The following is a 19,360-nucleotide window of genomic DNA, read 5'->3' as shown; positions in this document are numbered from 1 at the left end:
TTACTGGTGGTCTTTGTATAAATTTATAAGCTGGATCTTTTTTTTAAAAACTGGCGTATAAAATAATAAAAAATGGTAAAGCTAAATATGGAAAAAAGCAAAGTTCAAGATCAGATGTCTTATTGCACTGTTAAAGCATTCCACAAACGTATTGCGCATTCTAAGAAGAGCCTTTTGTACATCTAATTATACCGCTTTAATCTGCAAGTAAAATCTCTCATATTTTGCTACTACATAAATACTTTACCAGTTCTCATGCTGGTTTATTCATGGTGATAACACTTGGCAATTTCTGCACGATAAGATAGTACTCGTATACTATTTCGGCATCCTTCGGCTTTAATTAAGAGAAAATCTGAGCCGCACCATGAGAAACCCAAGATAATGTGTCTGTGGCAAGCATGGATCCAGACCAGCCTGCAAATCCGCAAAGTCTGGTCAGGATCCATGCTGTTCACTTTCAAAGTCTATTGCAATTAGAGAAACCATTAGTGAACAGCATGGATCCTGACCAGTCTGCGCGGATGCACAGGCTGGTCTGGATCCATGCTGGTCGCAAAATGCTCTATGTTGGTTTTCTGATGGCGCAGCTCCATTTCTTTTTCAAAACCACCGGAGAAAGCCGAAATCGCATTTGGCAAAACCTTTCGTAAACCAACAGGTTAATGCTGAGTATCATCACTGGTCCACAAAGTGATGTCAATTTTAAAATAAACAGGCAACATAAATAAATATTAGATTCCAAACCCTTCTTTGTTTATCACTGATATTTTAACATGATTACTTTTTTTTTCTTTAAGTGCAAAAGAAGATAATAAACAGTCTTGAACTGACCTGATCTTGATTTAAAGTTACACTGACGAAATTTGACTTTAATTTGCTTTAATTTAATATGAACCAACCACAAAACCATAGCAATATACTGTGATTGACTGATATATTTTCTTGACCATGTTAAAACAATCCAGACAAAAGTCTACTTTAAAGACCACAATAAGAGTTCACACACAGACGAAAAACACACGAGCCGCGCCATGAGAAAACCAACATAGTGGGTTTGCGACCAGCATGGATCCAGACCAGCCTGCGCATCCGCGCAGTCTGGTCAGGATCCATGCTGTTCGCTTTCATATCCTATTGCAATTAGAGAAACTGTTAGCGAACGGCATGGATACTGACCAGACTGTGCGGATGCGCAGGTTGGTCTGGATCCATGCTGGTCGCAAACCCACTATGTTGGTTTTCTCATGGCACGGCTCACACCGCGATTACAATGTTTGACAGAGCTTACAGACGACAGGTCTGGCAGAGCAAGAAAGAAAACAGAACCAATACGGAAAGTATGAAGAAAGGTAAGCATAAGAAGAATTCACCAAAGAACGAAAATCTACTAAATATTACCGGCGTATTCAGTGACTGTAAAACGTCTCAATTCTAGAAAGGATCACGCAAGTCTCATAATTAAAATTATGTATCAAGAAAAAAAGCATTAATCATTTTAGTTGCTATTAACAAAATTAACAAAACCAAAAAATTAAAGTAATTAACTGACTGTTAATATGAAACACATCTTTGTTAATTGAAATTATCATGTGTCTATTTTTAGCATAAAAACGTCTGATCTTACCTTCAAGGTATGCCTCTACATAATCACATTCAGTTACAAGACTTATATGCACTTGGCATGCAGTGTTCTTATTTATGACTTTTCTCAATTAAAACAGTCCGCAATCTCTTAGAGTATTATCAATCATTGGTACTAAAAAGGTTTATACATGTATTAATCAATGTTCAGGGCAAAACCACCTATCTATATAACACTTCTTCAAATCAACCTTTAAAGTTGTCATTTAAATCCTATTTTACCAAATGAGCTGCGCCATAAGAAAACCAACATAGTGGCTTAGTGACAAGCATGGATCCAGACCAGCCTGCGCATCCACGCAGTCTGGTCAGGATCCATGCTGTTTGCTTTCAAAGCCTATTGCAAGTAGAGAAACCATTAGCGAACAGCATGGATCCTGACTAGACTGCGCGGATGTGCAGGCTGGTCTGGATCCATGCTGGTAGCAAAGCCTCTATGTTGGTTTTCTCATGGCGCAGCTCAAATATCAGACCTGTTAATTTCAAGTTAACCCCCTATTTTCTAGAAGAAAGTGTAGATGTAAAAAGGTCAATAAAATTATGTCTTTGAACAGAAAGCAGTGTAGATGTATTACCATGTGTCTTTGATTTTGGCCGGATCTTTAACCTCCAGACGACAACAAACACCACGATGCCAATGACCAGCAGACACAGTAAAACAATCAGTGCAATATACGCAGGATGTAGACCATCGTCTTCCTTCTCCTGAAATGTTAATAAATCATATGAATCAAAGAAATATGCTAAGCCTACATTAGCTGACATACAATGTCAGACATTTAGACCGCCAAATGTTCAATTATCCACAACAGTGTACACAGAACATTCAAACTAGCATAAATTTTCCGAGCTATCTTTAGCTGTGCACGTTACATTCGTGCAAACATTCGAAACAGTCTGTGCTTGTTACAAATGCACAAGTCATAACATACAGTGACGCCTTGCACAGATATGCATTCGGCAGCTACTTTTATATATGTCTTTAATTTAAATGCACTGTAAACGGAAGCTGTGGCCGTCTCCTGCTCGATCCTAAGTTTCAGGCTACAGAAGATAAATACAAGTCATGTTCTGATCTTGAAATTTATCTCTGAGTGAATGTATGACATTATAATTGTAAAATATTACGAATATTATAATAATATTATAATACAAATTATTATATTAATAAATTTTGAAAAGAAGTTAATATATATATCAAGGTCATACACCGCACAAAACATGACAGCTTGAGAAAGTACTTGTCAATGATTTATTAATTTAGTACATTTTAACATTTTACACTAAAATACATCGGGCAAGTGCTTTTAACTGAATACATTTACAAATTTCTAGCCGAGAATTAAAGTACTGTCTTACCCTTTCTCCACAGGTTGCATAGTAATCAGTACCGTCCACTGTCATGTACTTATCTAAGGTCAAGGCAGTGCCACCAATGGTAATTTGCATTCCTGACGATATTTCTTTACAAATTTCTTGTTTTGTTGACGTAACATTTAAGCTCTGTCCCTCAACAGTGAAAGTCACCAAGATGCTACCTGTAAAATAGTAGCTTTTTTACAAATACATTATGCGTACTCAATTACGTGTTTTTTTTTCAAATACGTACAACTGCTTTAAAAACGTCAGTCATGCAACAAAAATGTGATTTAAATAAAAAAATCATTTAAAAAGTTGTTATATATAACATTCATCAGCTGAAGAAAAATTGTTAACTATTTTGTGCTGCTGATATATACCGCTCTCTGCCGTTTTTTTAAAAGTAAAAAAAAATATGTTCATCTTGGAGCATTTTTCATTGAAAGCTTTAAATTGTTTAATTTTTTTTCTAATATGTAGATGACTGCTTAATTTGAATGCTTATCAGAGTGCATCTAGAATGACACCAGAAAGTATTAGATATTATTATCTATTTGAGCCGCGCCATGAGAAAACCAACATAGTGGGTTTGCGACCAGCATGGATCCAGACCAGCCTGCGCATCCGCGCAGTCTGGTCAGGCTCCATGCTGTTCGCTTTTAAAGCCTACTGGAATTGGAGAAACTGCTAGCGAACAGCATGGATCCTGACCAGACTGCGCGGATGCGCAGGCTGGTCTGGATCCTTGCTGGTCGCAAACCCATTATGTTGGTTTTCTCATGGCACGGCTCATTTAATGCTTTTCGTAACATTAAACTACAGCTTCTTTAATTCGAGGAGTTAGATTTTCCTAGTTTATGCCAAAATGCTAACAAGAGGGCCATGATGATTTTGTGTTGTAAAATCAGATATTTTTGTTGAGCACATATTTCGCAAATACTTATAATCAATAACATTCGCGAGATCTAAAATTTGCGGCATCATGAAAACATCTATGACTGAGTCTACTCATTTAACAGTTTTCGTAACTAAAAGTACTTTATTTCGTTTCTTTTAGGCTGAACACTTCTAAATGAGGCAAGTTTTCTTTTCAAACAGGATTCAAATGCCTGATAAGGTCATTTTGGCATTTTTTATTAGACTATAAGATTTCCATAGACTTCTATTCCTATCAAGAATTATACCTCTACTAAGAACAGTAAAGATAGTTGACAGTTTTTTAAATAGATGGAGGATAGTACATGACCAAGAAGACGCTCTAGTTCCAGGTGCTTCCCTAGATCTCTAGCATGCCACCTGTAAAGCATCCATGCACAGGACTCTTATCCAAAAATGCTAGTAATTCTAGCTTGAGAAATGGGAGCTCAAAAAGTAAAAAGAGTTTTTATTAAGGAACGCTTCATTAATTACAACCCCTTAAATTAAGTCATTTTTGCTTCTTCCAGAGTCACTTTTCGGGATACGAAAGGAGCAGGCATCCGTGCAGTCTGGTCAGGATCCATGCTGTTCACTTTCAAAGCCTATTGCAATTAGAGAAACCGTTACTGAACAGCACTGATCCTGACCAGACTTCACTGATGCACAGGCTTGTCTGGATCCATGCTGGTTACAAATGCACTATGTTGGTTTTCTCATGGCGTGGCTAAAATTATGTTTAACCGTCTGTGATAAAGATGGCCAAGACATGAACAGTGATATCCCCTTATTAAAAAAGAGACATTTGTCACTTCAAACATTTTAGAATATTTTGTAATGTTCTGTAATGTAATGTACTAAGTCAGTGAGCTTTAAGGCAAATGTGGATGCTATTATAAAGTAATAACTTAACAAAGAACTCAACGGTCATGCGTTGTTGTACTGGTCATGGTCGTGGCAAGCAATTAATAGTATAAAAGTACTAAATAGGTAATTGCGGGATGAGGGTGGAGAGAGAAGGGGATCCTTATTTTTCACAGTGACATTCTCATGTTTTATGTGAGCAAGTTGAGCTGTATTTGACATGTGAGTAGCCTTTTCAAAAATATTTTTGCATTTACAGAAATGTAAACAAACCCTATATCAAATGTGTTTAAAAGAAGATACATGACCGCTACTTTTTAGGTGTCTTCTGTGGTTTAAATGTTATTTATGAACATATGGTTAGTAATTAATTTTTTAAGTAGGTCTGGGGCTGTAGTCTGGTGTGACAGCTCTTAACAGACTGTTTACTTAAACAGAAAATATATCAAATTTATTTACAACTGTCCTATCTCGTGAAGGGCTAGATAATCACTACTGGGAGTTTGGGTCCATTGTAATAAAGTGTAAAAACTAGTAAAATGTCCGGTTGCACTTCTGGGCAGAAACAGAAAGTGCGAAAATAGCAATACCGATAGGAAATCACTGAAGGGTTTGGTACATTACTGGATGAAGATTTTAGAACTGACTGACAAAACAATTATATTCTATTAACAGATTTTTGATATAATTATTACCTTTGCTTAAAAACGAATTTCTAATGATAACACCCGTATATTTAATGGTGAAAACTTCAATGGTCGCTTGTTCAAGTTGAGCTGCAGCAACTGGTGTTGGTAATGTCAGATCGTAGTCAGCATTGTACCTCACAACAATATATGCTGAAGCCTCAGGTACGATGGAAGCTTGATGGGAGCCGAGAACAAAAACCTTACGGAAGGAATAGAACTCGTACTCATCCGGAGCTGTGGAAATGAACATTGGTATTCTTAGTTAATTTATTCCTAACATGATATAATATAGTTTACATCGAAGGATAGCTGTAAAATGCGTAAGTTCATATCAGAAGGATATATACAATGTGTGATGCATAGCAGTTGCCTATGTTAAATACATATCAGTCTATAGGTAATAAGATCGTTTTAGATATCTTTACAACTTCAACTTTATGCCCAAAAATGTATTTTTCCCTTAGTAAGATCTGGCCCATGAAAACCTTTCGTAATTATTCAAACCGTTTACATGGAAATGTTGTTCTGATAATAACTAACTAAGATTTCCAGAAAATTTTACATCAGTCTGTCAGAAAAAAAGTCAAAACTGAAATTTAAAAAGAAATGGTGTAAAATAGCTGAAATCGTTCTTGACAATAAATTCAAAACTAGATCTAATTTCGATATTTTGATTTTAAATATAAAAGAAGTGTTAATTTTACCACCACTGAAGTTATATGGAATGATGCATATATATTGCCTTTGATGCATATATATTGCCTTAACCCTTACTCTGCTAAATTTCTAAAATGGACTGGTCCATCATTCAATTTTGGCAATACCATTTATTATTCGAAAGGACCAGTGTTCACTGAAAATTAACTAACTGAATAGCGAACAGTGCAGACCATGTCAGGCTGCACAGGTCTTCAGACTGATCCTGGTCTGCACTGGTTGCAAAGGCAGAATCACTTGCCGCCAACATGCTAAAGGTTAACTAAAGAGAAATCAAGAGAATATTGTTACACAGTAGCCAGATCAAACAGTACATAACAAAATTCTACATACTTGAAACAACCAGGCAAGAGATAGTGACCAGCCCATATCCAGAGAATGTCAGGTCATCAAAAGTTGCTCTGCCAGTTGCACTGTCAAATGTTTTACTCAGTGTTCCAGAAAATGTTCCAGTTTCTGATGAAGTCACAAGATCACAAGTTACATCGAAGGAAGTATGTCCCTATATAAGTAAATGCATGAGTTTAAAATTGAACATTCTGTTTAAACTGACATAAAAGTGTTATTTTAACAGCACCTTGTAATTGGATGTTGTATTTATCTCAAAAGGATTTTGCCAGTTCCGAGATGATTTTGTTTTATCTGGATCACACAAATTTTGCATGGTGTTGCTTTAATCTAGCTCTTTAAAATCTAGAACAGTTGATTCCATCCAAGATAAAAACAATTCACATAGTAACAATAACAGTGCGGCTTTTTCTACAAGCGCATTACTCCGCACGCAGGATTAACACTTGTATCAGCAACAAAATAATAGTTTATAAAATTATGCACAAATATATTCAGCACATAGGATTTGATATAACTAGGAAAGTTTGTGCTAATGCTAAGAAGTTTCGTTCAGAAATAAACCACTGGTGGCAGTAGCATATCTAGGATACAGTATAGGTCCATGAGCCATATACATCTTAATATATTACAATTATTATTATGTTTTCTACGGAAAAAATGCAATAAAAATCATTTTGAAATGTTTTTGCCCCTGTGACAAATGAGCCATTTTTTATTTTTTTTTGGCATTTTTCCCTTAGAAAACATAGTAATTGTAATATATTTAAGTGTATATATGGCTGATGGACACATACTGTATCCTAGGAACGCTACTGCCACATGTATAATAAACAGGTTACTGCTGTTTTTTAACTGTACTGCTGTCTAATATATGACTAGGAAAACAAAAATAATAAGGGGTTCATTATGAGAAGTATGCCCAACAAAACCAATCAAATTGCGTTGAAATGCATTACTCCTTGTAACTTCCGGCATGGAAATATCAGTTAACACCTCATGGTGATCTGAAGGGGCATGTTTAAAGGGGTATACAAATACACTATTTTACTAACCCTCCATGTGATGTCGGGAATGGCAATGTCTGTAGAGTTATCCCGGAGATCAAAGGTTATGGAGAATGTAGAGTCCTGCGGTATATCTCCACTTGTCATAGAGTAAACACCAGCTGTCATTGGAAGGCCATCCACAGAGAATGGAGAACTTGCAAGTGTCAGATTTGTTCCTGAAATACATTTACTACAGTATCTGAAGGAGTTCTTGTTAATCGTAATACAGTCACAACTCGACTAACGACCACCTGCTACCACAGACCATAAGACTCTAAATTTGAATTAGATACATTGCCCTCTGTCATGTAGCTTTATATTACAATACCATTTCATCATAAAATACTAAATGGGCATAAAGGTCATCTTCAATATAGAGCACCTTGCCTTTCCAGCTGATAACCATATATAAGTTTGGCTGTACATGTTTATACCATTTTCCTTCAATTCTTAACTTATTTGGTTTTGTACTTCACCGTATGTGTTAATAATATATCAACAAAAGGGTCATGATGACCCTGGATCGCTCACCTGAGTAATATGAGCTACATGTTTCAAATGTCAAACTGATGATTTTTAGAATTTTTTTGGAAGATTTTCCGATGTACAATCAAGTAACCCCTGGGGCGGGGCCAGTTGTATCCCGGGGGTCATGATTTGAAAAAAGTTTGTAGAAGTCTACTAGGAAATGTTACATATCAAATATCTAAGATCTAGGCCTTCTGGTTTATTTTTAGCAAATTTATGAAGATTTCCCTATGTACAATCAAGTGACCCCTGGGGCTGGGTCAATTTGACCCTGGGGGTCAAGATTTGAACAACTTTTGTAGAGGTCCACTAGGCAATGCTACATGTCAAATATCTCAGCTCTAGGCCTTCCGGTTTATTTTTAGAAAATTTTGAAGATTTTTCTATGTACAATCAAGTAACCCCATGGGGCGGGGTCAATTTGACCTCGGGGGTCATGATTTGAACAAATTTTGTAGAGGTCCACTAGGCAATGCTACATGTGAAATATTTAAGATCTAGGCCTTCTGGTTTATTTTTTTGATTTTTTTTTGAAGATTTTTCTATGTAAAATCAAGTGACCCCTGGGGCGGGGTCAATTTTGACCCCGGGGGTCATTATCTGAACAAATTTTGTAGAGGTCCACTAGGCAATGCTACATGTCAAATATCTAAGATCTAGGCCTTCTGGTTTATTTTTCTATGTACAATCAAGTAACCCCATGGGGCGGGGTCAATTTGACCCCGGGGGTCATGATTGGAACAAATTTTGTAGAAGTCTACTAGGCAATGCTACATGTAAAATATCTAAGACCTAGGCCTTCTGGTTTATTTTTAGAATTTTTTTGAAGATTTTCCTATGTAAAATCAAGTGACCCCTGAGGCGGGGTCAATTTTGACTCCGGGGGTCATGATTTGAATAAATTTTGTAGAGGTCCACTTGGCAATGCTACATGTGAAATATCTAAGCTCTAGGCCTTCTGGTTTATTTTTAGAAATTTTTGAAGATTTTCCTATGTAAAATCAAGTAACCCCTGGGGCAGGTTCAATTTTAACCCGGGGATCATGATTTGAACAAATTTTGTAGAGGTCCACTAGGCAATGCTACATGTCAAATTTCTAAGCTCTAGGCCTTCTGGTTAATTTTTAGAAATTTTTTGAAGATTTTCCTATGGGACCCCTGGGGCGGGTCAATTTTGACCCCGGGGTCATGATTTGAACAACTTAAGTAGAGATCCACTAGGCAATACTACATGTCAAATATCTAAGCTCTAGGGCTTCTGGTTTTTGAGAAGAAGATTTTTTAAGATTTTCCTATGTAAAATCAAGTGACCCTTGGGGCGGGGTCAATTTTGACCCCGGGGTCATGATTTGAACAAAATTGGTAGAGGTCCATTAGGCAATGCTTCACACCAAATATCTAAGCTCTAGGGCTCTGTATTTGAGAAGAAGATTTTTAAAGTTTTTCCTTTCTGTTGCCATGGCAACCAAAGTTCTGCATGGAATTCAATTCTTTGAACAATTTTTGTAGAGCTTTACCCAAGGAACATTCCTGTGAAGTTTGGATGAAATTGGCCGAGCGGTTTATGAGGAGATGTTATTTTAAGTAAAAGTTTACGGACGCCGGACGGTGATTGACCTGAGCCTTTGGCCCTGGTGAGCTAAAAAGTAACAAGCCGGGCTTCAAGGTTCAGTTTAAAAAAGGAACATATTCTTTGTTCAATAAAGGTGTCATTATCAGTTAGAAGGTTGTTTCAAATCTGCTCATGAATCTTACAGTTACTAAATAGAGGATATTTGTTTGTTTTGAGTGAATATGGAATATATCTCACTGAAAAGTGAGAAAATTTCAAATATTTTCACGAGCGCGTAGCGCGAGTGAAAATGTGAAAATTTTCTCACTTCGAGGTGAGATATATTCCATATTCACGAAAAACAAACAAATTTTCTTTTTATTTTATGCTCAATTACGTTTAAATGTGCATTTTGCAACAAATTTTAATCTCAGCGCGGGATACAGACGCGTGTAAACAGACATGACGTCAGACGTGTTGTGACGTTATAAAGACGCACACAACATAAAGTTCCATTTTATTTTATTTTTTGCTGCATAACGTTATGAAATTCTCATTAAGTAAAATAATTTGAATCGAGAAATATACTATAAAGAACAAAGTGCGACTACAATTTTCATCCTGTTTTAAGCAAATAATTTAAAATTCATACACAATGTATTAGGGGGCGGAGCTATATCTCTCATAGTGTGAAAATATAGATTTCATATTTTCACAATGTGAGTGATGAGATATGAAAATATTTAACTGATAAAATACAGTATTTCATTAGTTAGCATAAAATAAAGGGTCATATCCGCAGGAAAAATCATCCAACTTTAAAATGTGTAAAATATAAGGCTTAATTGGAACTGATTATTTCTATGAAGTTTCTTTAAAATCACATTTTAACAAGACCAGCAAATAACGTACATACATGTAGAGCAAAATCTATCTCTGGTTATTCTGCAATAAACCACTCGCCTGCAATGACGTCATCCGATCCAAGTGCGTAGCACAGTCGTAAAAAGTAATTACCACTTTTCTAACACTACTGATACTAGTATGTCATGTTAGAATCAAAATAATAAGTTCCCAATTTTGATTTATCGTTCTTATGCGAAACAATATATCACGAAGGCCGTAGGAACTCAAAGCTCTGGTTATTCTACGATAAACCACGATTTGGAACTTATTATTTCTTAACTAATAGTCTGGGAGTAGTATTGGCCAAATTTATTAAGAACTGACATTTAAAGGACCATAAGTTTTGAATAAATGATCAAAGTCAAATGCTCCTAAACTATGTACAACACTATTTCGAACCAAACATTGCTTTTTAGTTCTGTCAGAAACCGACTAGAAGTTTAGGTAGAGAAGCAGTCTGGAAGTTAAGTAATATTAAGAAAGACTTTTGAGGGATTATCATTCTGATACAAATACCAAAGCAGCACTTGCAGACAATATGCATTCTTTCACTTAATACCAGTGATTGCTGTAAAGTTTTAATAAAACACAATAAGTGGTTTACGAAGAGATGCATTGAAAAGATATTTTAACACTAAGGCAGAACTTCTAAACATAGCAAATTGACATAGCCGTGGTGCCAAGGTCCTCACATACTCAAAGGCATACACACTTTATAATATATTGCGTATATATTGAAACAGAAACAAATGTAGTTGGAAGGGCTGGCCAATCTGAAATTAAATTGCATTCGCTAACCCCTCGAACTAAATCCATCATGACTTATGAGTATGTATGATTTCAAGACTTAAGTCTTATATAGTTGTCAGCGCATAGTTACCGATATTAAAGTTAGAATGTCAGTTTATAACTAATTCGCATGAAACTGGTACCTCATTTACCAGGTGGGATGAATAAAAGATTCTTTCACCAGTTATATGTGCAGATTGGAATATCTGAGCTTGAGGGTAACTAAACCTTTTGATAGATGTAGCTTTAAAACATTTAACTTCATGAGAAACAAAAACATGTGAGTCGATCATGTACCATTAACAAACTAGAAACATTATAGCAATGTATCATGTTTGATGATAAATTTGTTTTAATAATTTTTTGTAAGAAGTGTATATAAGTACACTGGAAAAAGAAAATGTATTTTTCTGATAAGAAGATTGTCAAAGTTTCCTCTTAATCAATACGGGTTGGTAACTGATGTGAGCAGGGGTTGAGTGGGGGAAAGGGGTGAATGATGACACATTAAGTAGAAATAGGAATGTTTTTTTTTTTTTTTTTTTTTTGTTTTTTTTTTTTGTTGGGTTTAACGTCGCACCAGCACAATTATAGGTCATATGGCGTCTTTCCAGCTTTGATGGTGGAAGAAGACCCCAGGTGCCCCTCTGTGCATTATTTCATCACGAGCGGGTACCTGGGTAGAACCACCGACCTTCTGTAAGCCAGCTAGATGACTTCCTCACATGAAGAAGTCAACACCCCGAGTGAGGCTCGAACCCACATCGATGAGGGGCAAGTGATTTGAAGTCAGCGACTACTTGGCCACGGAGGCCCAAGAAATACAAATGTACATAATAAACTTACCCGTAGGAGAGGATATCTCAAAATCAATGATATAACCATCCCCTTTATGTGAAATTTGTAAGTCAGTGAAGTTGAACCAGCCATTCGACGATGGTATTGTTAATGTTCCACTCAAGACAGCATTAGCGTGTCCACACGCTGGATCACATGACCTTAATGAAGCCGTTATCTCCCATGGACTTTCTTCGATTCCCAAATTGTCAATGACGTCACCCTATAAAGTTTTCAATTCTTAAACGGTGCGGTATTATGAGAATTCATAAGTACTTTCAATCAACTTCTAAGTCACAATAGTAAATGATAAAAAAATATACAAGACTCCCGCCGACTCTGAACTCTAAAATAGATAAACTATCCTTTGTAAGGATGCAGCACCTCTCTATAAATAGCCTAAAATGGCTGAGAATTTTCTTAGGGACACATGGAAGAAACATGACAAATAAAATATCAAGAAATACATCTTGCCGTATAATCTAAACGGTGTAGAATCATACAGACCTGCAACAGATCTTATAAAGAACATTTCTTTTAATAAAATGCTGGTCATTGAACATATATGTATGTTTATATATGGTTAGTTGAAAACCTCGCCTAAAGATATACAAGATGACATCAAAACTGTTTATTCAAGTGGTTTGTAATTAAAATTAAATCAAGAGCTCTAGAACACGAAATGCCACCCCCCCTCGATGCATTCATTAATTGCACAAGAAAAAGGAATTATTTGCTCACTGTAAACAAAAGTTCTATTGATCTGGTTCAATATGACATTGACCTTTGACCTATTGACTTCAAAATCTACAGGGGTCATCTGCTTTTCATGATCAACATCCCTATTAAGTTTCGTGACCCAAGGCCCAAGCGTTCTCAAGTAATCGTCTAAAAATGGTTTAACTGTTACGGGTCACTATAATCAAGACCTTTGACCTTTGACCTACTGATCACAAAATCAATAGGGGTCATTTGCTGGTCTATGATTAACCTCTATCAACTTTCATGATCCTTGGTCCAATATTTCTTGAGTTCTTGTCCAAAAATGTTCAACTGTTCCTGGGCAATAAGACCTTGAACTTTGATTTAATGACCTCAAAATCAATAGGGGTCATCTTCTGGTCATGACCAATCTCCCTATCAATTTTCCTGATCCTAGGCCCAAGTGTTCTTGAAATATCTTCTGGAAACCGTTTTATTGTTCCTGGTCATTGTGACCTTGACCTTTGAACTACTGATCTCAAAATCGTTAGGAGTCATCAGCTCTTGATGACCAACCTCCCTATCAACTTTCATGATCCTAGGCCCAAGCATGCTTGAGTTATCATCCAGAAACCATTTAACCGTGAACTTCATCTTTGACCTACTGACCTCAAAATCAATAAGGGTCATTTGTTGGTCATGACTAACCTCCTTATCATCTTTCATGATCTTAGGCCCAAGTGTTCTTGAGTTATCATCTGGAAACCATTTAAATGTTTCGGGTCTCCGTGATCTTGACCTTTGACATACTGATCTCAAAATCAATAGGGGTCATCAGCTGGTGATGACAACCTCCTTATCAACTTTCAAGATCCTAGGCCCAAACATTCCTGACTTATCATCCGGAAACGAATTAGTCTACATACTGACCGACATATGCAAAACAATATACCCCTCCTTTTCTGAAGACTGCGGGGGGGGGGGGGGGGGGGGGGGGGGGCGCGTAATAATGCTTGCATCAATCGAAAAATTTTAGCTGATATAAAATAAAAATTTCTTTAACAAATGCATCTGTACTAACGATATCTGTAATTTGTTCAGTCACTTCAAAGACGTATAAGACTTGAAAAACAAGAAGCTGCTTGATGCACCCAGTGGCATCCTTGTCGATACAAAGCAACCCAAGTCCAAAATGAGGTCAAGGTCAAGGTCAAGGTCAAACTGAGGTCAGGTGAAGATGCGGAATGATCACAGGCTACAACTGCATTAGTATCAAGTCATTCTAGTAAGGAGTACTGATGCTAGAGGAAACGGTCCCATTTGGTTAACCAAGAGATGGCCCATACAAAGCAACCTAGGTCCAAAACGAGGTCAAGGTCAAACTGAGGTAAGGTGATGTTTGAAGATGAGGAATGGTCACAGGTTACATTTGCATTAGTATCAAGTCATTCTAGTAAGGGGTATTGATGCTAGACGAAACGGTCCCATTTGGTTAACCTCGTACGGACGGACGAACGGAAGGACGGACAGGACAATCACTAAATGCCTCCCGCATCAGTAGATGCCGGGGGGCATAAAAATAACAATAAAACGTACATTTGTATCATATGCCCTTATTCTTGGCTGGACCAAGAATTGGACACCTTCATGTTGTGGCGAAATTTGATCATGGAACTGAAGTTCTTCTGGCTGTGCTGGGATGTAAGTTGTTTGACCAACAATGATTTCTTCACAGTTTGTTTCTTCGCCTATTGAAATGAAGCAAAAAATATATTGCACACTGGAAAGTTTTCACAATGTATTCATGTTCAACAATATAAGATCTAACAAGCAAATTCGATGAATTGTTATCCCTCGCAGAATGGGTTTGTGGTAAGGAATGGCAAAAAATATATCCGGCAAAAACTTAAGGATGAAAAAAAAATGGGTTGTGAGGGTGACTCAGTGGGGTAGAGGAGTGAGGTTGGGGAACAGTAAAACTTTGCATGTTGATAAATATTCATGGATGGTTTGAAAAAAAAAAATTAAGGAATGATTTTTTGGAGGGTGGGGGGAGGGGGGTTGGGAGTGGGGGTGGGGGAGTTGTGACGAAGGCAAGGTGGTGACCAGGTGTAGGTTCACAACTTCACATGTTTATAATAAATGTTCATGGAAAAGAATGAAAGAAGCTTAATGAAATTCTACCAATTGGTTGGTTGGTTTGTTATGTACAAATCTGTAGATTTTTAAACAATTAAAGGGCATTAACTCTAAGAAAAATTGACCAATAAAAAAATGACAGGCATCATCGAAGTATGTTGGTTCATATTTATTTCAAGTTTCATGAAATTCTATCAGCTTGTTACTGAGAAATAGCTGCAGACGTGGATTTCTCATTTAATCAAGGGCAATAAGTATAAGTGAAATTGACCAATCAAAAAAATAAACTGATGGGCATTATTGCAATATGTTGGTGCATGTTTATTTCAAGTTTTATGAAATTCTACCTGATAGTCATTTATTTATTTTGTTGGGTTTAACATCGCACCAACACAATTTTAGGTCATATGGCGACTTTCCAGCTTTAATGGTGGAGGAAGACCACTGGTGCCCCTCCGTGAATTATTACCACGAGCGGGTACCTGGGTAGAACCACCGACCTTCCGTAAGTCAGCTGGATGGCTTCCTCACATGAAGAATTCAATTTCCCGAGTGAGGCTCGAACCCACATCGATGAGGGACAAGTGATTTGAAGTCAGCAACCTTAACCACTTGGCCACGGAGGCCCCTTACCTGATAGTTACTGAGAAATGGCTGCGGACGGACATTTTTCATTAAATCAATGGCAATAACTCTAAGGGAAATTGACCAATAAATAAAACCAACTTGACAGGCATCATCGGAGTATGTTGGTTCATTTTTATTTCAAGTTTCATGAAATTCTACCTGCTAGTTACTGAGAAATGGCTGCGGATGGATTCACGGACAGACGCACGCACGCAGGGACAACGCAATTTCAATAACCCCCTCCCGATTTCATTGGCGGGTGATAATAAGTATGTAGAGAGATGCTTATTCAAAGTTTATTTAAGTTGCAACATAGTAAATTATAACGGGTTAGACTCATGAGACAATTATTTATTAAAACGCATTGCACTGACTGGCTTATTAATGATTGGGTTGTATATTTACTAATTTGTACGGTAACAGCAGTTATCAGGGAAGGTATACAGACTAGGTAAAACAAACAAGAGCACCGCATTGCGGGTGCAGACGATCATCTGATTTTTTTTTGTCTCTGTATAATAGAAATGTTGTCCTTAACCCATGATTTTCTAAGTCAAGAAAGAGCCATAATTCTTGCAAAAAGCAGAATGAAGTTATATTTCTTGCTGTACAGAGTCAGCTTATGATAGTATATATCTGTTGCAAGTTTCAAAGCAATAGCTTTGATAGTTTAGGAGAAAAGTTTATCTAAACATAAAACTTAACCAATAAATCTGATATTTTCTAAGTCCAAAAGGGGCCATAATTCTTGCAAAAAGCAGGACAGAGTTATGTTTCTTGCTGTACAGGGTCAACTTATGATGGTGAACAAGTGTTGCAAGTATTAAAGCAATGGCTTTGATACTTTAAGAGAAAAGCTGACCTAAACACAAAACTTAACCAAGAAATCTGATTTCTAAGTCCAAAAGGGGCCATAATTCTTGCAAAAACAGAATGGAGTTATGTTTCTTGCTGTACAGTGTCAGCTTGTGATGGTGAACAAGTGCTGCAAGTTTCAAAGCAATAGCTTTGATAGTTTAGGAGAAAAGCTGACCTAAACATAAAACTTAACCAGGCAAAGCCAACGCCGACGCCGATCAAGTGATGACAATAATTCATCATTTTTTTTTCAAAAAATCACATGAGCTAAAAAGAGCACCAACAAACTTTCTAGCAAAGTTTAAAAAGAAATCTTCATAAAAATTGTTATGTATGGTGGCATAGAGGGGACATAGGAAATATTTTGTTTATCATGTGCGCACGTGTTAGCTACACATGTCCAATGAGAAAACGTACAAGATGTGCCATTTTTCATAATGGTAGTTGGTAATAGGGAAGTATTATTAAGTAGTAACCTATAATTTATAAAGTAAGTGCTTCTTGTTTTTTAAAGAAATGGCTGGTATTTCGATTAGTTTCATTGGACAGTTATCACGTTAATCACATGTTCACATCTGGAAGCTAAATATAATATTTCCTATGTCCCCTCTATGCCACCGTATTGATGCTCTCAAATGTGGACAGTCCACTTTATGACAGAAATGAAATCAGAAATACCCAGTGCAGATCCTATATTTCCTTCCTGGCATTCATTCATCAACTGTGATGCTTCCTCTGTGACGTCTCCAATGTCGTCATCAATGTCTGAAAACAATTAAATCTCACTGATTCTCAAAAAGGACTAGATTTTATTAAATGTCTCATTTCTTTTAACAGATTTCCCGACGTAGGACTATTTCTGAACATATTACAGGTTAAGACATTAAAACCATCACTGTGTTGAAACATTTTCCTAGATCTAGATAGATCTAAAATTTGCAGATGGAAAATGGATCTTATTTATTTATTTTGTTGGGTTGAACGTCGCACTGACACAGTTAGGTCAAATGGCGACTTTCCAGCTCTGATCGTGGAGGAAGACGCCAGTGCCCCTCCGTGCATTATTTCATCACGAGCGGGCACCTGAGTAGAACCACCGACCTTCCATAAGCAAAATGGATCTAGATCTTTATGTCAAGATTTGGTATGAATGCAGTGTCCATCATTTAGACTATAACATTCATTATTGATAGATTAACGAACAAGATCATATAAAGTGATCATTTTACTGATATCATTGTCGTCAGGATGATATTTCTTATTATTTCATGGGAATCTAGACTTCAAAGTTATAGATTTAGGCCTTACCATACTTTTTCTATTAAGGAAATAAAAAAAGGACAAAAAGTCCGGTTGTAAAATTTTCAATTTTCATTTCTGGCTTTTGTATTTCTTTTATTTTAAAAAATCAATTTTCAACAAGAGGGTCATGATGACCCTGGATCGCTCACCTAAATGATATGAGCCACATGTTTCAAATGGCAAAATGATGCTGAAATATTAAGAATGTAGGTCAGTAGGTCACATTGATGTAACTGAAAGTCAGTTTTAGGATCGGTGTGCAAAACTGTACAAGTCATCCAAATTTCAAGGCAGTATCTTAAAAAACAAGAAAGTAGGTCAGTAGGTCAAGGTCACAGTCAAGTGATCCCTTATCACTTGGGATCATCAGGTAATTATAATTAAACAGTCTAGGAAATATGATCTGATAATTTTTGAAGTATTTTTTCCCATATAACTCACAATTATAACAAGTGACCCCCAGGGCAGGGCCTCTTTTCACCCAAGGGGCATAATTTGAACAAACTTGTTTGAGATCCACCAGGCAATGCTTCATACCAAATATAAAAGGCCTAGGCCTTGTACTTTCAGTCAAGAAGATCTTTATTGTTTTTTCCTATATAAGTCTATGTTAAACTTGGTACCCCCAGGGCAGGGCCTCTTTTCACCCTAGGGACACAATTTAAACAATTTTTGCAGAGATACACTAGGAAAGGCAACATACTTAATAACAAAAGCCTAGGCCTTGCAGTTTCAGACAAGAAGATTTTTAATGTGTTTTTCTTTCCTATATAAGTCTATGTAAAACCTGAGACCCCTCAGGGCAGGGCCTCTTTTCATCCCAGGGGCATAACTTGCACAATTTTCGTAGAGGACCACAAGGCAATGCTACGTACAAATATCAAAGGCCTAGGTCTTGTGGTTTTTGACAAGAAGTCTATGAAAAACTTGTCACCCACGGGGCGGGGCCTCTTCTCACCCCAGGGGCACAATCTGAACAATCTTGATAGAGGACCATAAGATGATGTAACATGCCAAATATCAAGCCTCTAGGCCTTGCGGTTTTGGACAAGAAGACTTTTAAAGTTCTTCCTTTTGATTGCCATGGCAACCAGAGTTCTGCATGGAATTAACTTCTTTGAACAATTTTGGAAGGGGACCACACAAGGATCATTCCTTTGAAGTTTGGTGTAATTCTGCCCAGTGGTTTCAAGAAGATTTTTTTAGAAAATGTTGACGCACACATGACACACAACACACGACGGACATTGAGCGGCCACAAAAGCTCACCATGAGCATTTCGCTCAAGTGAGCTAAAAATGTTTCAACCAAATAGCTCAGGATGAATTTCTATTTTTGGTTCACGTCATGGAATGTACACTTCATATAAAAATGCGTCGGCATGATAGTGGTTTAAATTGCACCTGGAAAATAAACTCTACTCAAATTAATCTTGGGAAGTACTTCACAGGACAAAAGAATTTTTGATAGGTGCACAATTTGAACAAGACTTTCGTGGTGCGACCCTTGCGCGAATAAAGTTCTTCATGATTTAC

General features: G+C 36.9%; 1 protein-coding gene across 3 annotated transcripts in view; it reads right to left on the bottom strand.

The window, feature by feature from the left end:
* LOC123560681 (fibrocystin-L-like) overlaps positions 1-19,360 on the bottom strand; it is a 93,242-nt gene that overhangs the window by 17,444 nt on the left and 56,438 nt on the right. For 2 of the 3 annotated variants that reach the window (XM_053553217.1, XM_053553220.1), the window contains exons 13-21: positions 17,202-17,288; positions 14,496-14,647; positions 12,207-12,420; positions 7,592-7,761; positions 6,522-6,690; positions 5,478-5,705; positions 3,004-3,182; positions 2,220-2,349; positions 1,402-1,434 (exon numbers count right to left, since the gene is read on the bottom strand). In XM_053553217.1, the coding sequence (XP_053409192.1) occupies positions 1,402-1,434; positions 2,220-2,349; positions 3,004-3,182; positions 5,478-5,705; positions 6,522-6,690; positions 7,592-7,761; positions 12,207-12,420; positions 14,496-14,647; positions 17,202-17,288 (1,362 nt within the window). The remainder of the gene's footprint in view (positions 1-1,401; positions 1,435-2,219; positions 2,350-3,003; positions 3,183-5,477; positions 5,706-6,521; positions 6,691-7,591; positions 7,762-12,206; positions 12,421-14,495; positions 14,648-17,201; positions 17,289-19,360) is intronic. The other variant, XM_053553219.1, reaches the window with a different exon arrangement.

The sequence above is a fragment of the Mercenaria mercenaria genome, chromosome 10, assembly GCF_021730395.1.
Source record: "Mercenaria mercenaria strain notata chromosome 10, MADL_Memer_1, whole genome shotgun sequence".
In the NCBI taxonomy this organism is placed as follows: Eukaryota; Metazoa; Mollusca; class Bivalvia; order Venerida; family Veneridae; genus Mercenaria; species Mercenaria mercenaria.
Note: the sequence above shows the minus strand (reverse complement) of the source record. Positions and strands in the feature narration are given on the sequence as shown.